Source organism: Lepisosteus platostomus, chromosome 21 (assembly GCF_059453375.1).
Source record: "Lepisosteus platostomus isolate fLepPlt1 chromosome 21, fLepPlt1.hap1, whole genome shotgun sequence".
NCBI classification, from domain to species: domain Eukaryota; kingdom Metazoa; phylum Chordata; class Actinopteri; order Semionotiformes; family Lepisosteidae; genus Lepisosteus; species Lepisosteus platostomus.
In genome coordinates this window covers 11,716,094-11,741,703 of record NC_142631.1, presented here as the reverse complement: position 1 = coordinate 11,741,703, position 25,610 = coordinate 11,716,094, and the positions used below count along the sequence as shown (strand labels likewise).

General features: G+C 36.1%; 1 protein-coding gene and 1 long non-coding RNA gene across 4 annotated transcripts in view; one reads left to right on the top strand and one right to left on the bottom strand.

The window, feature by feature from the left end:
* LOC148644048 (uncharacterized) overlaps nt 1–25,610 on the top strand; it is a 316,550-nt gene that overhangs the window by 227,517 nt on the left and 63,423 nt on the right. The gene's annotated exons all lie outside the window — the stretch shown is intronic.
* Nucleotides 1–25,610, bottom strand: part of brinp1 (BMP/retinoic acid inducible neural specific 1) — a 122,660-nt gene that overhangs the window by 65,916 nt on the left and 31,134 nt on the right. For all 3 annotated transcript variants that reach the window (XR_015928794.1, XM_088614623.1, XM_088614625.1), the window contains exon 2: nt 16,785–17,052. Coding sequence is in view for 2 of the 3 variants with exons in the window: in XM_088614623.1 (XP_088470749.1) it covers nt 16,785–17,002 (218 nt within the window). In the remaining variant the exon portion in view is untranslated. The remainder of the gene's footprint in view (nt 1–16,784; nt 17,053–25,610) is intronic.

The window sequence follows — 25,610 nt, the reverse complement described above, 5'->3', positions numbered from 1 at the left end:
CTGCAGTTATACCACTGCCTAAGAATCTAATATGGATAACCTGAATAATGTTCAGTCCATATGTCTGTCTGTGTTGTGTAAATATTAGAAAATGTGGTTGTGATGATACTAAATTGTCTTCTAATTGTACACGTTCTTATTAGTTTGCTTGATTATATTCTAGTTCTGAGATTGGTTTGGTTACATCTGCTGTTCCAATACTGGGCTCAATACTGGACTCTCTGTTATTTAGTCTTGGTCAAGACCTAAAAATGGCATGGTTTGAGTTTCTAAGCTGATGATGTTCAATTCTTTGTCCGCACTAAACCTTATAGCATGGTAACTGTATCAGTACTCTGATTGCACTTCTGATGTAAAGGTGTAGATGACCCAATTTAATTTGCATCTTAAAAGCGATGAGTTCATGTTAATGGGTTCCTCCAATTAGTTATGTAGGTAGGTAGCTTCTCATATAACAGCGTTACTTGAATTTTATTGAGAATTAAGAATGTGACCTTCAACCCTGGATTGACATTTGAATTTTGCAAAATATTTTCAAAACATTGATTTTCCTTAGAAATTTTAGAAATATTATCAGGTTGTGTCCTGTGCTGTTTGTATCCAAACCGGAAAAACTGGTTTCGTTTCTTCAAAACTGATCAGTGTATTGCTCTATCTGTAGGGTCAATATGTTCATAATTCAGCAGCTATGATAGTAGCTAAGTAGATAATGTGCAAGTCCCGTAGAAAGTGCACAGTAGATAATGCACATTAGTCCCGTCTTGGAGTCCTTGAACTGGATTTCTGTCAGGTTTTGACTGATTTTAAAATCGTTCTGCTTATATTCAAGGCTCTACCTTAGGGTTCCACAATCCTGGTCCTGGGGGGACAGTGTATCTGCAAGTTTTATATAGCTATTTAAAGCAGCACCACCTGAAGCGATGGAACTGTTTTAAATGATTCAGTTTAGCCCATAATGATTCTGGCTAATATGAGCATAGCTGGACATAAAACATTTAGACACATGACCTTCTAGAGCCACTTACAATACATTTATTTTTTTATAACCTGCTATAGCCCTTAAGTACTATGGGGCATACTGTGTACTGGGACATTCACATTACCCTGCAACAGGGTGGGTCTGTTTGTGGAGCATGTAGTTCTACAACATTTTGATAAGATGTGTATGAAGCAGTTGCAAGGTGTATGCATTCAAAAATACAGTACAATACAGTCTGTGGGATGAAAGAAAGTAGAGCTGTTTAACAGTCATTATGTTATAGGACCCACAGGTATAGTCTGTTGCGGTTTATGTGTATGCTTTTGCTTGTTCATTATGTTTACATCAATGGGATTTTTAGGGTAACCATGGGTCTATTGCATGTATTCATCATGGACCTGTTTATTATTCCCTATACGGGATGCAGTGGCATAGTGGTTAGCATTGCTGCCAGGGTTTGTGATGTCAATTTCAGCTGTAAAACTGATAGAACCCCCAAAAGGTAAACATTCTACAACTTCTAAAGTTCTTATACAGTATGGTAATCAATAATTCCAAAAATACTTTTTAAAAGTTAGAAAATCTTTACAACCCCTTTATTGAGCTTTTGCTCTCAGTAGTGTTAGTGTTATAATATTATATATATTCTAATATAATGTAGTATAAAAGGTATTATTTGCTGTAAATTGTGTGCCTTTATGCCAAGTGGTAGATTACTTCGACTGTGGGTAAGCCTGGAAACAATTTTTGATTTTGAATGGAACTGATAAAGGCTCATTTTGATTCCATCTTATCCTGCATTTTAATAATCAGATTTGGTTCATGGGAAACTGTGCCTGTCAGATTCCTGGTGAGGACGAGTGTGTGGGTGAATGTGTCTTGAAAAAGGGCAGCAGGGTAATAAAATGACAAATGTGTTTACGTTTAAAGCAGCAAGTCCATAAAAATGCTATGTAATCACGCCACCTCATCTAATCGGCATATCAAAACTCTCAGAGGCATTATGCTTGCATTATGCTTTTGCCCTTACTCATTTTTATTTTCCATTTACTGCATCTGTACTGACGCATTTCCATCTGCACTAGTTAAACAGTTATAGTCAATAATTTAGACAGACCTCAGTCAGTCAAGTTGGCTGGCTTTATTTGCCCAAAATTATGTGTTGGCAGTTATTGTAACATTATTTTAATGTAGTATGGTTTCCTTGCTGTTAGTACTGAACATTTTCCCAAAATGTGCAGGAATTAACATTAATTCTTTCATTAAAAATCTAATTCTTATAACATTCCTATCTGTAATATCTGTGAGTTTTGAGATGGTCCTTCTGTTCAGACTCAAAACCCGACCCCAAGCCTCAGACATTACATGAAAATAAGACGATTTCTTATTTCTGAACATCACATCTGTTTTCATCTTGGGATGCTAATTTAGAATCCCGCCTACACTCTAAAATTAGTCGGTTCTTAACCCTGGATCTGTGCAAAGTTTAATTTCTCAACTAATTGCCAGTTTTTTCCAGGCAGTAATTAGCTAATCCCTAAGTGGCAACTGATTATTATAAGTTTGCAATGGCTGTAATGCAATTCCTTTGCTAACATTTTTCTCTGATGTTCACAGTTTTATTCCAACAGTAAACGAACAACACATGAGGACCCATAAAAGAATTTAACCTATAAATTTATTTTATGAACCTGCCCTTAAAACATCCACTTTACTTTAAATTTAAGTGCTTCTTCATCTCTGTACAGTAACTCAACATGAATTGTACATGAAACTGGGTTACAGAAACACAGGAAACAGTACATGCTTCAGTGACACACATGAGTGTTTTTTTTTACACTGCCAGGAGCATTGGCTACCAATTATTCTTAGTCTCCTTGGTTTTGACCTTTTAGAATCCTGATGGCACTTTTACTCTAGTCTTGCACACTTGTGTTGAAAGTACAAGGTCAGAACGAATAACAAATCTTTAACATCAAGTTACTTCACACAAAGTGCAACCTCTAACCATTTCAACTGAGTCATGGATTTCTTGCATTATTTTTCAATAATAATGAAGTAAAGGTTAGGGATCTGAATCTATATATGGAGAATTGTAGGTTCAAGTTCCCAGTGTAGATACTGCACTTGTACCCTTGAGAAGGTACTTTACCCTCATGACTCCATGTTACCCTACTGGTATAAATGTGTAATAGCATTCTTGTGCTTAAATATTTTTGCTCAATTCTATAAAAACTAGTAAGCTCTGGAAGAAGAGTGAATATTGAAGACATGTCATTTTATTTGGCCATTAGACAATATTCAAACTGTTAAAAACACAAATTAAAACCCCAAAGGTTGATGGCTGATTTCTGAATGACCAATACAAGAAAACCCGGGCAAAATACCACTCTCAAATGAAGATTTTTAATTAATGTAGATGGAGCACAGATATTTTTCTGGCTCTGACTGCAAATGGAAACAAAGCAATATTCACAGACAGGACAATTCATAGACAAATGCCTTACGTTTGTACCAATGTGTTCTTATCTCTTTTTCTCTACTTAACATTTGAAAGCACAGTTTGGAAAGACAGAAATATGCAAATATGCCTGTATCAGTTTTAGGCTGTCCTGTAATCCTGTCAGACATGAGATGAGCTATCAAGTGTCGCTTGCAAGGGAAGAGATCAGAATGAAGAGAGCACTTTACAGATTGCTTAAAAGGGTGCAGGATTCAAAGACAGAAAAATAGTATATTGAGATACAGGTACAGGGAAAAAAAGTTATTAAAACTGCCAAGAGAAAGACAGAAAAGAATATTTCATATCTTAATGAAAACCATTTTATTTTTGTGATATAACAGAAAAAGAATAGTAAATGTTGGAGTAAAAAGCTTAAATTGATAATTGAGGATAAGCAATAGCAAAACAACAATGAAATAGTAAATGTAATTAATAATTCATGCTTGTTTTCACAATAGAGGACATCAATAATGCTCAATGTTAAAAAAAGGAACGTTTTTTAAAAAGCAAGTTCAGGATTAATGACAAGAACCTCAAGGTAAGCTTAAAACTAATAAATAGAGATAGCACTGTACCAGTGGTACTTGAAAATACCCTGGTATGGTAGTGGGGATGCAGTAGTTAGCATAGTGGTTAGCATTGCTGCTTTGCAGTGCTGTGTGTGTATCTGTGTTTCTGTTTATGTGTTTGCCCTGTGATGGATTGGCTACCTGTCCAAGGTGTATACTATATTGCGCCCACTGCTTGCTAGGATAGGCTCCAGCTGCCCCGTGACCCTGAATTGGGAAAAGCGGTTAGAGAATGGGTGGATGGATGGAGGAATGGTTATAATAAACTCCTAACTACTGTAGCATCTTCCAATTCTTGGTATGTAAGCTCTACTCAATGATTTGAGAATTATAAATTTAACATCAATTCATAAAAAGGGGACAAAACTCGGCAGTCTTTCAGTTAGCACCTGATTACAACAGGTCTAAATTTTTTGCCACTGAAATGGATCAACTAAGTCATTAAGGTTAAGACATATCTAGATTTCCAGAAACGTTTTGAGATGGTTCCTTAACATAAGATGAAGAAACGTCATCTTAAGAGCATAGTCTCTGACTGGATAGACTTAAACAGAGGTGTACTGCAAGGATCATTATCCTGTTTTTATATGCAGTATACAAATGAATAATCCTTTGATATACAGAACAGTAGGATCTCGACATTCGAGAGGTTTGGTTCGGACATCTGTCTGACATTGCCAAAATCACATATAACCAAGTCTACCCCTGTGCTGTTGAATAATGTACTACAGTATATAGCTTGTATAGTAAGATAAAAAATTATATGATAATTAAAGCACTTTTCATTTTGAGAATCAATCTTTTAAGATAGACCTTATTAAAACCTTTGTTGAAACCTAAAATATATTGTGCTTTGTGTTTTATCTGCCGTCTTTATTGCTTTATAAAGAATACTAGTCAATTAATTAACCTTCCTTTTCTAAAATCCTCTCAAAATGACATTTTTTCAAACCATTCTTCTAATTTAGCTCTAACAATCATCTCTAAAACTTAATCTGCAACATGAGTGATATGTGATTTCCTGGTTTAATTCTGCCCTCCTTTTCATACAGTGGTGTTACGTTTGCAATTCTACAATACAAAAGAACAGCAAAGGAGATGCAATATCCTAGCAAGCAGTTAATGAATATCATCTCTCATTTCCTTAAGTATAAATTGTAAAATACAAATCAAGGCCTCTCGACCAATGTCCTAAACCCTGGTGTCTTCTTTTTCAACCTTTCAGTCTTGTGCTCTTTCACAAAGTCTATCCTTTGACTTCTGTCTCTTTATCTTTAAACCAATCACCATTAAACCAATAGGCATTTTTATAGTCCTTGAATTTTAGATAAAAGCATCAGCAAAATCATTTCAATTGTAAAATAATTTAATTTGGCTGTCATATCTTTTTCAATATTTTGCCAGGCTTGTTTTTTTTTTTTTTATTTCTATTTACAGTACATTAGGATGCACTCTGGAAAGGCTATTGACTCTGTCCCCTCAGATTATTACAAATGAAATTTAACTCAATAGAAGCTAATTGTTATTGCTAAATGTTGTTCAAGGCTAGCATTTAAATGTACAACAAAGCCAGTTTCATAAATTGATTAGTTTCAGCCTGATCAATGTGCAATGTGAAATAATAAATAAGCCTATAATGCATCATGAACAAGCAGCACTGGAATTATGATTAAAATTTTGAATTTTTTATAGCTTGCCAGGCCATAAACAATATTATTAAGAAACTAGGCTTTGTTCCAAATTCAGGAATGACTAAATACAGTGTGCACCTGCCAACCATTCCATTTCTTACCATTTACAGACAAGGTTACACTGCCTGTTTGTTTGCTTCCTACAGTATGTCAAAGTGCATATTCACCAATCATAAAGGGGAGAACGGGAATAATAGGGAGAGGGAAAATTAAATTACCTCCAATTCTGAAAGAAGTCAGTAAGATATAAAATCTCTTACACCGGCTGTAGAAAATCATGCAGAATTATTAAATCATGAAAGTATGTAATTTCATTGGGACAAAAACTGTAAACCTGCAACCATCACGGATTATTCTAATTTGTGTCAAATACTCGTGAAACTGCAGATACGAATCCATGCTTTATGCGGGTGAGTGTTTTTAAAGTTGAGTTTTTTCATCAAAACAGTCGCGTTTATTGCCTCTCTGAAATATTCATAAGGTCCTGTCTTTATGTTCTGCATGTTGCCCGAGATTGATTGTGCTGCTGTTGCGCCTTGCTGCCATCAGTGTCTGTATGAAGTATCCACATGAACAATTAGGCTACAGTCAAATGTGCTGAGCTTGAAATGCATAAATAGACCAATAAATTATTTCTGAAGGTTCTCAGAGTTGAGGAATCGTTCTCAACTTTGAAATCTGTTTAAAAATGAATGCTAACTGGGGATTAGGATGCCTTTCTCTAATAACCACGATGAGTTGTTATGGATCTCATTTTCATAGCAGTGCTCTGTCATTGTTTTACTTTGTCAGATCATTACAGAGTTTCACCCAACATATTAATGCAGTGATATGATTTTTCATTCTTTTATTATTTCAAAGAGAAATGACTCTCCATTTCAGTGCTAGTACTGTATTGTTTGTTTCAATTTTTTTCCACATGCATAACATCTCATTTCAAAGTATCTTCTTTGCTTCATATTTGAAGGCCTGTGCTGCGTGAGTCTCACAGTTAATGAGCTTAAACAGTCAATATTATACATTTCATGAACAAAACAATAAGACTTAGTGTCACCATGTTTCAGTGAACATTTTCCATTTCAGATACTAAGAAAATGACCAGAAAAAAAGATTAAGCCATCTGTTCCTCAACATCCTGATACATAGTGAGGATTAGGTGGACACTTTGCCCAAAGCTTGCCCTAAGGGAAGAATGTTACTGAATGTGACTCAGTAAAATGCCTCTACAGAATTGTCACCAGGCACCCACCTTGTTTCACAGTTAAACTGTGTATGTGACAATAACTTGGGATGACTTTCTTAAACTAATTTGAGGGATTTTGGACAGCTATAGAAAAGTAACTTTTGTATATACTTCAGGCAATGGAACAGTGTTTTAAACATGAAAAAAATGATCATTTAGTAATTTTACAGAGCTTTGGTTGCCTCTGCAAAGCTTGCACATGCTCCTTCAAAGCATCTAAACTTACAGAGATACAGAAAGAGCCAAAAGTTTCTCATTTTAGAGCATTAAGGGTGAATAATAGCCAAGGGATTCCTACTACCCTCTTGGAAAACTTGGTTAAGTCCAGACTTTATAGATTTTTATTTCTGAATTAATTATAATTGACTGCAGCAGGCCTTCATTTACTATATGGCTCTTCACAACCTCACCAACAAGAATATGACATCTGTATAGTAAACATTTTCTATCCGCTTTTCAAAGAAAAAAAAATAGTCTCTCTCAGGATTTTTGTATAGTGCTCGTTCAAGACATTTAAAAGGAGCCATTGCCTGAAGCAAAATGATTAAATGCAATAACGAGTTGCATCACCTAACATCTGCTCTCAAGTGGCCACCCTTGGGTCAAAATGTCAGCTGTTTGTACTGGAACACTGCATCTCTATTTCAAAAATGTTTGTTATAATGAATATTTCTTGACTTTAGAAGCAAACACATTTACTATTTATTATTTCACATTGGGGAAACTCATCAGATTCAAACATGATCTCTTCTGAAGTCATAGCACTGCAACAGAAATTAACAAAACACCTGTTAAGATCAGGCTCCATATTGCGCACGGACCAAGTCACCGTAATTTATTAGTTCCAGACATGAAGGGATTTCATGTTGTTTAATAAAGTGTGTTGTTAATGAACATAGTAAAGATAGAATCTGCTAAATTAAGCATAATGTCTCAGATTTTATACTGTCTGTACTTGAGGCTATAGATGGGACCTATAGAAGGTTTGCTTTTTCCTGAATATGCAGATATGCTTTCCTCTACTGTATGTACCCAGTAATCATGCTAAATAATAGTTATAAATTTAGTCACTGCAGAAATCTGTCTTGATCAATAAGCCAGTAAATCAAAAGTAGAGGCCTTGAGGAGGGGAATGAATGAAAAAGTTTATTTGTAGATGTTATTTACATTTTTTTTCATGTGGAATTATTATTAGTGATAACAAAATCTGACTTACGAACTTTGGAGGAGCCATGTAAGAATTTAATGCTTAAGACAGATGCCCACAAATATTATTAGTAGTATTACACAGTACTCCTAAGATTACCCAGTTAAACTATGTATATAAGGAGAAAAACATCCACAAACGACAACATTCTTTGAATGTATTCTTAATTTATTACCTTGGAGTAATATGATTTAGATCTATGATCTAGATTCCCACAAAATACGAAAGTGTGAAGAGGTGTTAGCCCAGTGCCCAGATATGACATAGAGCCTTGCAAATACAGTAAATGCAGACCCTAGTCGTTCATGTTTGTTATTTACGCAACCTACTCCACACATGCACAGCAACAGCAAAAGAAAGAAATATATATTAAAGAAAAATTGAAAACTCACGATCGCATAAATATTCAAACTCTAAATGTGGGGTAACAATTCAATTTCCTGCAGGACAATGATCAATATGCAAAGCTATACTGAATCCGAATAAGATAGTGATTGTCCAATTCAGAGCACTGACATGAATCATATTGAGATTCTGTGGAATACTTGAAAACTACTGTCTAGAAATGATTCTCGAGCAACTAGAGAGTGCTTGAGCAAATTTAGAAATTTACCAAATCTATCAAAAAGAATGGACAAGCACTGCAACATGCAAAGTTGGTAGAAATTTAGCCAAAAAGTCTTGCAGCCAACAATAATAAATATTGAGTTCATAGGGCTGAATACTAGTTCACGTTCCTGAGTACAATGAAATGCTGATTTGCATGGTTTCTTCACATGACAAATGACATAACAGGTGACATAAAAAATGACATAACATTGACATGGAAAATGACATAACAAATGACATCACAATTCTTGGAGACAGGAACAGGGTAGCAGCAGTCATTTTAATCAGCATTTAGATAGCAGCTCAGTGGAAAATTCAGCAGTGGCAGTATTTTGAGTTCAGTGCAAAACAGAGGGGTGTAAGTAGGAATAGAAGGATTTAAGAGGTGGAGTTTAGGAGTTTTATGGCTGTGGGGTAGAAACTTTCTTTTTAACCTAGAGGTCCGGGCTTTTATACTCCTAAATCTTCTGCCAGAAGGAAGAAGAGAGAAAAGTGCATTCCCAGGATGGTTTTGGTCTCTGATTATATTATTAGCATGTGGTGGTATGCATATTGATTGCAAATCTATGCCATCAATATATTTAAATTGTTTTCTTGTGTCTTTGTTGGCATTTACTGTAACTTTTCTTACCCTTGGAAGTATTTAGTTGGAGCGTTAAGACTTGGAAAAAAAATATTTAGGTTAAAAAAATGTGTATGTATCATTCTATAATTTCACAAAGTGGGACACCATAGGATGAGATGGAATGTTTTTGCATGGCACTGTAACTGATTTCAATAATATATTTGTTTTGGCAGCAGCTAAGATATCACAAGGGATCTCTAAAGCAGTCGAGAGAAACTATTTCTATATCATTTGTATTGCAATTTTAGAGTTTCTGAGAAAATAGAGAAAAGGGTAAGAGACTTCAACAGGAATGGCTCTGTATAAACGTGCCAGGATGAATCTGCCAAAGAACCAGAAAGCTACAGAAAATCCCAAATTTGAACAAGTCGACAGAGTTCACAAGCAGGTTAAATGTGCAAAAGAGAATTAGCAGAAAGCTGAGTGTGAGGGAAAAAAAGAGCCCTGTGAAAGCAGCTTTCCTCTTACTGTTCTTTCTGTTGTTTCTGTAGCCTTTGATTGTGAGCTATACTTGATTATCAGACACACTGGCTTTCCTTGCAGTGCCCTGCACACAATAATCTTCCTGTTGAAAGGCAGTATACAAAACAGATCATTATACAGGCTTTTTATCTCCTTGCTTGGTAAATGAAAGTAGTCTATGCCCTTTTAACTCTACTGCTCAACACTTATTAGGGATACTCAAGCAACCACTACTTTAAGTAAGAGATACTGTATTTTAGATCACTATTCTCTGGTTGCCACTACTTCTTTGCTGAATACCATTTGCATGCATAATCAAATAACTCTTAGATGCAATTAAAAAAGCCCACCCATACCCAACCACACAATTTCTCCATGTTGTCCTAACCAGTAATGAATACACTGCATTATGAGGCATATAATAATAGGAATAACCAAGGAAAAGCAGTGAAATGTATTCTATAGCATTTTCTTTTCTGCACTTTTGCAAATCTCCACAGCTGATGTTTAGTTTTTCCTTACCGTGATTGAAGAAAGTATGAAGGGTGCTCAAGATATCTTGTCCACCAGCTACCTAATCATATTCTGAAAAGGGAACAAAAGCTGCAGGGGCTAATTAAGTCTTTTTTTTCCTGCACATTTATCATATTGTTTAATAATGATCTTACCACCCCTGCTGTTCATGATTCTTAATAAGGACTGTGTCTAATTAAATAATTGAGCATGGCCATTAATAAAATATCTTATTACATAAGGGGAAAAGATATTTTATGCTGAAAAGTTCACTTTAAAAGTGGAAAACCCGGATTGATATCAATAGCATGCACTGAAAAAAAACACTGTAAACACTAACACTTGAGGCTGGTAATCAAAAATAATGTCCCTGGAGGGTCTAATTATTTTATTCCCCCAGCTGTCTGAGAAAAGAAATAAAGTTGCCAAATGCTTATGTACTCTTGCTTTGGATTAATATTCAAAGATTATTTATTCGTCCTTTCAGATATGACATGACAGTGACATAGAGTGTCTGTTATGCAGATTATTTTTGTTTGGCTACAGGTTGAAAGGGTTTAATTTAAAGATGAGTAATTACATGCAAACTGGATCACAAGTCTAAAAATAACCAATTTACAAATCCTTCAACAAATATTGAACAAATCTACATAGACTAATGATATATTAACTCAACTATTATTTATGGTCTCTAAACAATCTTTCTCTAGAGATATAAACCTGGATATACTGCAGGTTTGAAATAACCATTTATCTGTAGCATTTGATTAATTGGATGTTAAAGACAGGTGGAGAGGGAAAAGAAAATGAATTTGGTACAAGCCCATAGTTTTATAGCATGATAAGTAATATGACTACTATGCTGCTATGATAACTTTGGAGTTAAACCTCAGTTTTGCTTGTTTCTCTTTCTCTTTCTTCCTTCTTTTATTTGTACTCATTAAATATCGAATTTGGCAGTAACACAGAAAAGGGCTGATTCTGTGCCTATTATTTTCCCCTGCTAAAAGGAATTAAAAGGATTTAATTCTCATGAAGCAGCCAGAATGGCACTCTGCTGGACAGCACAATGAAAAAGCAGGCAGAGTGTGTATGAACTGCAGTGGAGGCTAACTGCTGTGAAAGGTGTGGACTTAAACATACTGTAGATGTCGTCTATTCACTTAACATTCCTGAAACTGGACTTTGTTTTAAGGTTAAGTACTGGATACTCTGGAACTTTTTGTTATTGACCTGTAAGACCACTCCCACCATAAGGCCAGCAGCCATATCACTCCGCAACTCACAACTGGCAGCCCACTGAAGCTCAGCAGGTGTGAGCCTGGTCAGTACCTGGATGTGAGACCTGGGAAAAACTAAGGTTGCTGCTGGCAGAGGTGTTAGTGGGGCCAGCAGGGGGCGCTCACCTAATGCCCCAGTATAGTGATGGGGACACTATACTGTAAACAGGTCGTCATCCTTCGGATGAGACATAAAACCGAGGTCCTGACTGTGTGGTCATTAAAAATCCCAGGGTGTTTCTTGAAAAGAGTAGGGGTATAACCCCGGTGTCCTGGCCAAATTTCCCATTGGCCCTTACCAATCATGGCCTCCTAATAATCCCCATCTATGAATTGGCTTCATTACTCTGCTGTCCTCCCCACTAATAGCTGATGTGTGATGAGCGTTCTGGCGCACTATGGCTGCTGTCGCATCATCCAGGTGGGGCCTCACATTGGTGGTGGTGGAGGGGAGTCCCCACTACCTGTAAAGCGCTTTGAGTGGAGTGTCCAGAAAAGCAATTATTATTATTATAATTCAAGACATGGGTTTGCCAGAGGGAAGTGAGCATGACAATAAAGTTGGTTTCCTGAAAGCACCAATCCCTTCATGGCTTTCAAATTTAGCACTTAGGAACAAAAGTGTGGAAACACTGTATTTCTGGAGATTGTTCTCCCAGAAGCTACGATAAGCCCTGAGTGCTCAACTTCAAATTCTACACTATCTTGATAGACAGCTCATTTTGAAAGAAAGCAGGCAAACTGCTCTGTTCACTTAGCTGAAGGAACTGTAACGTTTTACCTGAATTACAGCTAAGTGACAGCCCAGCAAAGACACACCTTTGCAGGAGTGAAGAGATCACTGAGGGAAGCAGGTATCCAGTCTTTTTTTTTTCCTGTATCCCACTGTGCTTAAAGCCCTCTAGGCTGGCAGTCAGTGTCAGTTTACTGTACATCCGCGCAGGAGGCAGAGGAGTTCATCTGATCCGAAGGGACTGCCTCTTCAAATTTTATGCGGTGACAGTTTTTTTAAAGACAGGCGTGCAAGTCAGATCAGACATTTTTTTGCCATTCTCTAACATTTATTTTAATTTTCTTCTGTGCCGCGCGCTGCGTCTTGTTGAAAGTGACTTTTGGCTGTACGCCGTGTGTCAAAGGAGTGAGATTTCCTTCTGCATTTACTATTTCATCCACAGCCACACCTGACCCCTTGCATTTGTACTAATACTGTTTCTATATATTTTAAAACCCTTTTCTAGATTAACTAATTTGTATTCTTTCTAGTAGCTTTGATGAGCTATAATTCATTACTGAAGGGGGTCTTAGCTCCAGCTGGAAGAAAAGCACACCCCATTCAGACTGCAACATACTGTATGCTCAGGAGGCCACAGGGGTAGATGTATCATTGAGAACAGCCAGCTAATCTCTCTCCACTCTGGCACCCAGCCAGTTTCTCTTCATTTACAATTCAATATTTATTATGAAAATAGGAAACATTGGATAAAAGAGGAGCCCATTTGGTCCATCTAGTCTGATTGGTAGTTTATAGTTAATTGATAGAAAGACCTCATCCACTTGTCTCTGTGAAGATGCCAGGGTATCAGGTTCAACATGGCTGGCTAGCTTGTTCTGGATTCCCCAACACTTTGAATACAGAACTGCCTCCTTTTCTCTGTTTTAATGTGACTCCACATAGTGTCATCTAGTTTGTGTTTAACTGTTTATTCTAGACTGACACTGAGGATTTTTAAAAAAAAGTTATTAATCATGTTTATCTTTTTTTTTCTCCTGTTCACATTTCCGTAGTTTCTTCCCAATCAATGCAGGGAAAGTTGATGCCTCCCATAGAACCTATTCTTGTGCATATCCAGTATATTCTTAATTACCTTACACAGTATAGTGTTCAATTACAATACCATTAAAAGCAGTATTTATTATCATCTGCATATGGTGGTACTATAATTACCATCTGTATTTGGTGTTTAAAATTAGACCAGTGTTCCCTTTACACATTGAAAATTGCATTGTAGCCTCACAAATATGCAATAAATTATGACATAAAGTTTAGAAGAGAGGCTCTTCCCAAAAAACATGGCATTTCCACTCTTTTGTTTTCCCTAATCTTCCCCTCACAGGTAATTCCCCCTTTTCTGCTTCGCTTCGGAATGATAAAGTGATTTATACTCAAGCAGATACTTTAATGAAGAAGTTTTCACTTGTGCCAAGATTTCCTCTCAGTTCCCTGGCACATTTGTTTTTAACTTGCAGCTTTGTTTTGCCTACGGTGTCCCCTTGGGTGAGGGGAATGGGCCAAAATGCCCTCCTATCATTTGTATCCTTTCTTATGCTCTTATGAGAGTTTTGCTACCCACACCATGCACAATCCATCATCTGCTGAACTTGAGGGGCAAACCAAAGTGTTTAGCTTTCTCTATTTCTGCTTTTAATACAGGATTCATGCAATCATTTAACACCTGTCAGCATGTTACAGATGAAAGAATGTCCTGGGGCAACATTTGAACAACTATAATTTTGGCATCCAAAATCTAAATCATGGTATTGTCCTGAGGTTGTCGATTTTTGGAAACAGATCCCTTTCTGTTTGTCCATTATTCTAAGTAGGAATATTCCCTGTTGACATGTAGCACTCTTGATGGATGATATCTCTAAACTTGGCCTCTCCCAGTTGGTAGAGGTGTATCTGCCTGGTTGGTCTCATCACAGTTAACAATATGTCACTGTTGTCCTGGCTTCATAGGATCCTTCCCTATCACAATATCATGATATCATTTACATGGAGCTTTCTACTGCTTGGTTCCATTTTGCTTGGTTGGGGAGACGGTGGAGATTTGATGCAGGTTGAGTAGAATCTTTTCTATATTGTACTCCTTCCTTTCAATTTTTTGTTTACGTACTTGTATCACTTGAACCTGGAGTAGGATGTCACCATGGTCGGGACTTTTAGGAAATACTGATATTTTGTTCTCTAACAAAGGTTTAAGTGAATAAATACTGGATTACTTAATACCCCTTATAGCTCCATATGCACATACACATATGAATGAAATGACAGGAGTTTGTAATGACAGGAGAATGTAAACCGCACACTGAGAATGCCTGCTTTCATTTGCAGCCCTGCAAATAATCTTGCCATGCAAATGTAGTTTACAAAATGAAGACTGCAGAAATCCAGGAGGGCTGAAGGAAATAATCTGGGGAGGGATAATTTGTTTAGCAAAAACAAATCCGATGCTTCTAAGCATATAGGCAGTTTGCTGGAGCCCTGTGTGTCTAGAAATAAGAATCTCAGCCCTCTCCTTCCAGTGAGATGTGCTACCGAGATCCTTTTTTTTTGCTTATTTGTACAACCTTGTCAGACATGTGGGTAAGATAAAAAAAACGGAGGTGGGGGATAATAATTTGAATCCTTGCTGACTGTTCTTCCTTGGGCTTCTGTCCTTCAATAATTTAATATACATAATCCCTTCGGCTCTGTCTTTGTAAATAGGTGGAGAGCACTGAACACTGGAAATCTGTAATCCTTTTATTAATAGAATGTCTCTTCAAACATGAGCTCATATAATTATGATGGTGCCACGGCAGTGATTCTGACGATATTAAACGATTTCTGAAGATCATTGCATTGTATCTAGTTATAACTCCAGGTATGATAGTCAGCTAGTTAAGAGCAGCATGTCAAAAGATCACACAGGAGACTAAGTTCCTGGCAAGCATTCTATTTAACAGGTTCCAGCTATTACAAATAAATCATACCAGATATTATTTCTTAGCTTTTATTGTGAAAAATAAAAAAAATAATAATACAGAAGACAGGAATTAATCAGCTTTGTGAACTTTGTTAAATCTTCATTATATTATCTTCATCATATCTTTGTATGTTTTCTAATCATACACCTGGAAAAATAGAGGTTTAACTGAAGAAAAGCAGATACTTTGCATGATGGATTTGAGATTTTGATTCCAAACTTGCAAATGCAATGCAACAGAAATAAAACTACTGAATCAAATGCCTACAGATTTATCACAAAGAGCAAATATAATCCTGGACATGGTAGTGAACCTATCTTGAGTATTAGTTATTACTCCTTGTATTGATCATTTCAGATTCAGCCTAATGTTGTCCAGAGTCCCCAAAAAAACATTGGAAACTGAAGCCTAGAGGTGAATTTATACCTTAAACGTCTTGCTTATAAATTGGTCTCCAGATCATTACTGAAAACAAAAATGTTAAATTACATGGCAAAAATAAAATCCAGTTAATTACATCACTGCTACAAAACTTAATACAGGACTCAGCTTTAAAATGTTTACTTCTGGCCAGTTGGGCTTATTTCGCCTGGCAAATAATTGAGTTTGTAGACGGCTTCAAAAAAGATTTAGATATGTCACGAACGCTTTTGAGAATTAATGTAAGTCTAATTGGTTTTCATGACAAAAGGTGAAAAATTTATATATAAGAAGATTTTCTGGCAGATGTTCTTCTTTTGAAACTGTATTTATGTCCCCCTTTTTTGTTTTTGTAGCAACAGCAAATAGAATCAGATGATAACAGTGCTTTTAGTTGTTTGATTCTGAATAGGTGGACTAAAGGCTTCAGGAAAGAGAAAGAGCCCAGTAATGTGAATGGTAATAGGATTTAAAAATAAGCAAATGCTTTGTCCATTTTAACACTGCATGCTGTAATAAGGGATTTGACCTTCTAATGGATACAACTAAGAAAATGTAATAAGATTCTCCAAGGAAAAACACTGTGCAGATAGTAATAAAAGCCTCTTCTTGTTAGAAAGCATGGAAATATAAGGACACTCCACAAAACCATTAACCAGAATACTCCTGTTTAACAAAGACACAACATCAGGTTTTTAAGCAAGAGCTGGATCAAATGTCCAGCCAGGAAATGAAATATTATAATATTCTCTCAACATATAATGAAAACTTAAGAATTATCTCACAATTAGAACCAATTTTGCAACAGAGCTCTCCTCAGTCTTAATGGTTTCCTAGTAAACTTCATTATAAGTTTTTATAAAACCCCATTAATGATAGTCATATGAAAAAATGGAATGAAAACACTGCTTTAATTTTTTTAAAGTAAACACTTACCTATAGATTTTGTATCTGGTTGTAAATCCTTGACGAAATCTTTCCACAAAGGAGAGATAACCCCGAGAGTGGTGGAAAGGCCCGCGGTCAGAGATGAGCCAATCAAATTGCTTGGAGACATGTTGCTCGGCAACGGATGGATCCTGGCGGGAAGACTGAACTGTTATATGGTCCCATATAAACAGGAAGTAGATGAACTCAATAAACCTCCAGTTCATGCTTTTCTTTCAGCCGCTCTCTGTTCATTCTTGCTCCATTCTGTGGAGACCTGAGAACGAGAAGAAAGACAGAAATACAGGACTTCAGTGCTCAGTGAATTAAACTGCAAGAACACTGCTTCACAAAAGTATCAAACCATGTTGAGCTTTAACACAGGTTTAAGCATGAAGTCAGGCTTTACATTCTAATGACTATACAGTTTAAATGACCTATAAAGGTGGCTATTATTTTAATGTAGAAAAACTGATTGGTATCAAAATAGGTTTAGGCAATGTGTTGTGGCACTGTGTTTTATATTTTGCATTTATGTTTTTTAGAAAAAAGTGAAGGAAATTAATGGAAAGATAATGGGACAATTCAAGTCTAGTATATAATCTATATTACCAAATTTGGTTTGGTGGTTTGGTACCCAAATATTTTCTAGTTATCCCACTGTATTTTTCCAACATATTACATCAGTCTCAGATGAACACCACGGACCAACATGGAACAAATGCAACCTTTCTAGAGTTCTTGGTTACAAGTATCAAGATAGTGGAGGCAGGCGGTTAGACAGAAATTCTACTGAAAAATATTTTTTTTCTTTACTTTGGATCCTTTGATGAACTAATATGATAAAATACTCTGCTCCTTAGTTTTAATTTTTGCAGCTTGTCAACTCTTATTCCAATGAGCACATTACTGTGTTCTCAATAGCCACATTTTGCATGTACTGTATAGCTACCAAAGCCTAAATGGAGGAGCACTAGATCACAGAATATTCCACTGTTACTCCACAAGGCCTCGGGAACCATATAATTTGCTGATAAGTGAACCATTTGCTACTGTAATTGCATTTAAGAACTTTGGCCTCCAGCTTTTGGAACACCAATACTATGTCACTGCATCAGTGTGAATGAAAAAAATATTTCTTTTAATGCTTTGCTAGACAATGCTGAATTTGGAACAAGACAGATTAATCAGCAAAAAAAAAGCCAAAGCTAACTCCAATAGGCAGAGGAGTCTTACTGGATCAAAGCTGCAGACATTAAATGCAAGCACTTAGCAGACGTCAGCATTTCGGTTCATATCTAGGATTTTGGGCTTTCAGAAAGTCATACAGTACATTTTGTACATACAGTGCATACACTGTATATTCTTAATAGATAATTGACATTGAATTATGCTAAAATAATTTAAATTGCTAAATAATTTAAATAATGATATAGATCAAATCAGATACTGTACTGGGTACAGACAATTTATAAGAGTACAAATACAGTAATCCCTTGCAATATGCAAATTTACCCTTGCACTGCTTTGAGAATTGGTGCAGAATTTTCTGTATACTATTTTGCCTCGCACGACCCCCAGTTTTGAGTATTCGTGAGTTCAAGATGCATCTTTGAGCTGCAATGCGTGCTAGCTCGAGAATTATTTTCACAAGAGGAGAGAAAACAACCCAGCAGTCTGATTTAATTATTTCTCAGTCAGCCTTCTGTAGGAGTAGATATGTTCGCAATTTCTCTCACATTCTTCAGTGTTCTGTGCATATTGGTTACATTATTCCATTGGTTCTTGATAGTTATTAATATTTGATTGCACAAACAAGTAGTAGTGATAGTGAATTTCTAAATAAAAGTGACAGTCATTAGTTACATGATAATTAAATTAGTATAAATTAAAAATGGCTCCTAAGTGTTTGAAAAATGATGAAGAGTCCAGTGTTGCTAAGTGATCTAGATCTGTGACGAGCTTAGAAGAAAAAAATAAAGCACTTGATAAGCTGCGTGAAGAACTAAGTAATGGTGCTGTTGGTTGGCTGTTTGGTGTTAATGTATCTAGAATTTGTACTACGAACAAAATTGAGGGAACTACAGATATCAGAGCAAGTGTAGGAACAAGTTCTGGTACATGCCAATGCCTGATCTACATAGGTGTCATCACAGCAATAAAGAATTACGGCAAAAACACATTTAAAAACTATCTATACAATATTATTTTCAGAATACATTGGGGTTTTTTTTTCTTTACTCTTGTACACTCTTAGGTGAACAAATATTTGAAGGATTGAATTGTTACTTCAGTTGCCCTAACCCTCTTTTCCCCATAAGGTCTTAAGTTTACCAACCACATATTTATCTACCACTAGAGCTTTCAGGAACAGAGCACTCATGTTGGCAAGGGATTACTGTATAACTGAAGAAAGTCACAAGCCTTCTTCAGTTTTGTGAACAATTTGCTGGTAAGGAAACAAATAGGAAATAACTTAGAATGATGTATTACTAAATACGTCACAAGCGAAACTAATATTTACAGACTGTACATTCCAAATGAGTTCCAGAGCCCAAAACACCACCTCACACATTTTCACCCTGAATTTCTAACAGACTCTACTCACAGGCAGATGTGGATGTTTGTCTTTATCTGGAAAAGTAAGCCTACCTTTCACAAAAAAAATGATCCTCCAAAGCTAAGCCTACACTCCTGACTAATGTTAAAGTCCCTGCTGTATCTCTTCTCTCTCCTTTTCTTTGCTTCTCTCATTCTCCTATCACTTCTAGAAAGCTTCAGGCTCAAAACTATTCAATTGTCACCAAACTGACAGCCTGGAAGAAAATGGCAGGACCACATTGGCCCCAGAACACCCAGGAACCTGCTCTTCCATTAAGTGGAGTTACTGATAGAGTGCACTCAATTATTACAGGTACAAACATTATCATGTTCACAAGTAATAGGAAGTCTCGTATCAGCTGTTGTTTGCCTGGTGCCCAGGATGCTGGAACAAATGATATAGGAAAACATTGGTTGATGAATTTGTAAAGACAAACCTTCTCAGGAATTCTACAAGTGCCAAGGGGAACAGTAACAAAACATCTGAAACAAAAAATGCATCCATTTGTAAATGCTAATATCACATTACTAGAATCATAACAAAAACATCTATTCGTGACTACTGCATTAACTGAAGTAAGACATTTTAGGAGTATCAGAAATTTGGCTAGGGGAGTGTGAGGGGGAATAGCAGAAAATTGATGGGTGTTTGTTTAAACGCAGGTAGGATGGTGGTACTGTATAGCACTATTTGTCAAAAACCTTGAAATTATATATAGCTGAAGATCTGAAGCAGGACAGCGCAGGCAGTTTAGAATAAGATCCTAACAATAGGTGTTATAAACCACCTAATGCATACACAAACACATATAGCTTACTTTTCGATGTGATGGAAAGTATGTACATTAGCAAAAGTTAATGTTATATTATTGGGATTTTTTTTAACTTTCCACTCTTAAATTGGGATTTGCAGAGATCACAAAGCCAAAAAAGATACAGCTGAAATGGCATGATTGCTTCTTAAGTTTGTAAAAACTGGAAAGATAATATTAAGCTAATCTTTTCCAACAGCCACGATGCAGTGAAAGAATAGATATCATAGTGTCATTGGGAAATTGTGACCATAATATCTGTTGATGTAGAGTTTCGATGTATAAAACTTGAGTCAATCATTAGAGTGTATAATTTTAGGAAAGCAAATGGAATAAATAATTAATAATAATAATAATTGCTTACACTTATATAGTGCTTTTCTGGACACTCCACTCACAGCACTTTACAGGTAATGGGGACTCCCCTCCACAACCACCAATGTGCAGCATCCACCTGGATGATGCAACAGTAGCCATAGTGCGCCAGAACACTCACCACACATCAGCTGTAAGTGGGGAGGAGAGCAGAGTAATGAAGCCAATTCATAGATGGGGATTATTAGGATGCCGTGATTGATAAGGGCCAATAGGAAATTCAAGCCAGGATTACATCCCTACTATTTTCGAGAAACGCCCTGGGATTTTTAATGACTACACAGTGTCAGGACTTCGGTTTTACGTCTCATCTGGAGGACATCATCTGTTTATAGTATAGTGTCCCCGTCACTATACTGAGGCATTAGGACCCACATGGACCACAGGGTGAGCACCCCCTGCTGGCCCCACTAACACCTCTTCCAGCAGCAACCTTTAGTTTTTCCCAGGAGGTCTCCCACCTAGGTACTGACCAGGCTCACATCTGCTGAGCTTCAGTGGGTTGCCATTTGTGAGTTGCAGAGTGATATGGCTGCTGGCCATATCAAAGAAAGAGATTACAGGCAGTGAACTGGGAAAATTCAAAGCAACAGAATGTTTCACAGACTATATAAAAAGGCACAAGTATCAAAGCTAAAAAAGAATATACTAAGCTCCAGGCACATCTGAGAATGGCATTAGAATTGCCAAGTAGGAGACGAAAAAGAATATTGCATTAGAGACTAAAATAAAGCAAAGCATTTTTATATTGCAACAACAGTAATATAAACTCCATAAGCCGGAGTTAATAGTTTGGGGGGTAACACAGATTAATAAGTCATTAACCTAGATGACTTCTTCAGAATTAACAATGAAACACAGCCCGTAGGAGACCAGTGGAAACTATGGGGAACTGCATTTAAAACAGAGATCAAGAAAAGGGTAATCCAGAAAAAGCTTCATGGCCATTTTGTTGAATCCAGTACCCAAACTTTCAATCAATAACTGGGTGATATCTTCAGATCAATCAGCTATATACTATATATGGCCTCCTCTCCTTTGAAACCTTTCTTACATTCCTGGAAAACTGGTCACTCTAACTCAGTTTTTCTTTTATTTGCCATAGTTTATTCACTTTTGTTAAATTCAATTTTAGTTTCACTATTTACTAAACTAAACTACCATATGAGTATGATGTGCCAAAAAGCCTCCTCTTCTATGCCTCATTTCCTATTTTCCTAGTTAACTGTGAGCTTTGCAAGTACATCAACATATTTATCTTATATATCTATATATAGGAATCCTGATACTATGCCAGTTCAGCAATAAGATAATCAATATTGACATCCAAGATACAGCCAGGACACAGCTACAGTATATACAGTATAGAGTTAGTGTAAATATGTTCTTATCTGTTGAGGTTGCCATAGTGGCCAGTAGCCAATAGTCCAGGAAATTAAGAACACCCAGAAATGACCAGACCAACCTTTGGATGACAGTAATTCAGCCCTTTCTGGCAATGGCACGGTTAAGAGTAAGTACTTCGGTAAAGTAAAATAAAGTATTTAAAATAAAGTAAAATAACACTTGACTCTACTCTGGTCCATGGCTGACTGACAGAGAAGAAGCACCATGATGGGTTTTCCATGTTTCTTTCCACAGACTGCCATCATCATGTACTTTCATTTGGTGTAACAAAAATTCACTAAGTAATCTGAGTGCTGAAAAGCCAGATGCTATTCATTTCAAGAAAAACGGTTATCTTATAGTTGTGGGAATATTTATTTATTTTTGGCATAAGGTGAAAAGTTCTCCTTTGGTTTGTGTCTTTTTAAGTTATGTTGTTCAGATTAGGGCTTTTAATTTAGAAGAAAAAGGATACCCTTTCGTTATCTGTAGGGATAATATCGGTTTTCTGATTCTGTTAAAAAATTAGTCAGTCCTTGTAAATAAGTTTGTAAATACTGCGGTACTTTGTGCTGAGTGTTGTAAATATATACATTTAACTTTTTCATTACACCATTACCTCACTGTGCTGAGAACAAAGAAAGTACATGCATACATGTGAAAGTACTCTTTATTTTCTGACAAAGGGGTATGCAATTGTTGACTTTTATAATCCGGTGTCAGCACCTACTTATCACTGAAATGTTATCTTATATAATCAAATGTCGGCAACCTACAGCACGTGTGCCATTATTGGCAACAAAGATGTTTTTAATAACACGTGTAATGAAAGCTGCACTTGCAACAATAGTATAATGAGCCGTAAAAAAAAAAGTATAATGAGCCGTGAAGACACTAAGTGAAAACAAACAAGACAAAACTACGTTTGACTGTTCTGAAAATCTCTGCAACATTCTACCTGCAAAAAAAGAACGATTCACTTATTTTACCGCTTTTTTTTAGCGGAGCCAGCCTACTGTTTTCGCAGGAAATTCGCAATCCGTGGCGCTGACAACATTGATCACGTTTAAGTTTAAGTCAAACATTTTAGACAAAATGGCAGTTGCTAAGAAAGCAAAGTTCACTAATTTCAGCCCGGTAGCTGAGAAGAATACGGTTTTGTTCAACATAAAGACCTGTTTGTGCTCTATGTTAGATGTGTCTACGATAGAGTGTCTCTATCATGACCTGTTTGATGTCCCTGCTTCTTAAATTGGACTGTTTGAAGAAAGTGGCATTTTCACTGCTCCCGGCATTTGGATCAATATAGCCCCGTTCACATAATATCTTATTCTTGTATTTTCACACAAGAAAGTTATTTTCACCTCCTGCAGCAACTTAGCTTTGAGAGAGCTGCATACAGTATCAACGAGCCGGAGACTAAACTCGTCAACGATAACACTAAACGGTAAGACGTGCGTATTAATGTTAGATATTATTCAACTTTAATATATTTTTTCTTAATAAATATGTAAGTAGAGCTATTATTGACATTAATAAAAGTATAAAAAACATGCTTAAAAACAATTGCATGGGCTAACACTTGGTAAACCCCTACTGAAAAGCTGCCAACCTCTGATCTATATATACAGTATGTTAGCTAGAGGATATCTGTCCTAAATTTGTAATATTAAATGTGTAAAATTAAAATACCAGATATCTGAAACACATTTAAATTGTGTTTTCAATGTCTTTTTTTCCCTTTACATTATGTGGTTAATGCCCTGCATTACACTCTATTTTAGTAGGTGAGATTGTAATCCTTTTAACTGCAGCTTCAAATGGGACAATTGTGATCTCCATTTATTATGAAGAAGACAAACAGAACGCCCACTGTATTAAACAGGTTTTCGGCTGCATTAGTAGGATCAAATGCAAGTGGATTATGTAAAAGATAACCAGCAGTTACAGTAAATTTTCTCCCTGATGAGCTTCAATGGGGCTTATCTGTCAGTCTCCATTAGAGATAAAGGTGGAGTGACATTAGGTGTTACTGTTTAGATGATAATAATATTGTTGATTACCAATAGTAGTACTAATACTGTATATGTATGGTAAATTTTGTCCTCACTCTCTCAAGTGAAGTTTCTTGCTTGGTTGCGGAACAGAATCTAGAGCCAATCATGAACAGAGATGCTGTGCAGCTAACCTAGAATTCAGTGGCAATGACAAATATTCAGTACACTTAAAATAATTAGCTTAGACTAATTTGAAGGTAGCTGTCACAGTGCAGTAATGTATTATTGTACACAAAGAGATAGCTATTCATGGAACATTTCTCTGTTAGCAAAACCAAGGGGCATTAAAAGTGCAACATTCATATACTTAGGGGCTTCTTTTGCTCTATTTTAATTAATATTCTACCATATATCATTACTTTTTAAAGAATAACAGTGATAGATGTCAAGTAAACTGGGAAATAAGGTAAAAAAAAAAACAAATAGGGAAAACTCTTCATTACCACTCTTTTAAAAATCTTGGAAAGATAAACTCTTGCGTGAACTGACAGTCAGTCAAACCAAACTTAATTTGGAATTTCCCCCTAGGAAATGAAATATGTGGAATTCTTTTATAATATGTCTTGATAAGTCACTTTGGCAGCGAATACTTCATTGAAATGAGCGAAAGGAAAAATGATTTTCAGTTATTACTTTATAATCAATTTTTACAGCACTAAGGGCAGGATTTTCTCTTTCGATATGTTACAATATTCAGAAACTGAACACAGGGTTGTCTGTGATGTGAGTCTTGTTCTTTGCCCAGTATTGTGTGCTTGAAACAGAGTTATGAATTTTCATAAGACATGCCTAAAAATTGAGTGTGAAACCTATTTATTTATAATTGAATTATCCGAGAACACACATTTACGTTCACTTTAGAGGCATAAAGTAATTGTTTGAATTCAAGGGGTGGGGAAGAGGGGGGCAGACAACAGCTTTCTAATGCAGGATGTTTATATCAGCTGGATATATCTGACTTGGCAGCTTCCCACTAAGAAAAGGAAGATTAAATGGGTTTCCACTTGCTCCCACTCTTGTGCTTTTCACTCCTTTCAGGCAAGTGCGTGCATCACAAATATTCAGGCAAACTGCCATTCATTTTTCAGATTTTCTTTTACTTTTGATTTGTGTTACATTGTCCTCATAACTGTGATGAGGGAGGGAAAACAATTTTTTTAATGTAACTTGGACCAAATTTCCTCTCTTCTGAGATCTGTGTTTCTATCACATGGGAAAACAAACCCTAAGGAACTCGTATATAGTGACTTATCACAAAATACAATTTATTTTCCATTAAGAACCTAAAATGAAGGAGTTGTATCAATACAGTACTACCTCTATATTTGTGAGTAGTATCAATAAATGACATTTGGGTTAACAACTTTGGAAACTTTGGATTTTTATCATTTTAAAAGCTAAAAATATTGCAAAATAAATACACTGAAATCATTAATTTATCATGCAAATAAGAATTATGATAAAATACAGTACATTGCACATCATGATTGTTGCAGAATATTTCTTTTCATTGTTCTCAGTTGCCTTCCCATTGCTGTTTTCCTTAAGTAAATGGTTGTATCACTGCTGTTTTTCACTTTAATAGAGTGATACACTACTATTTT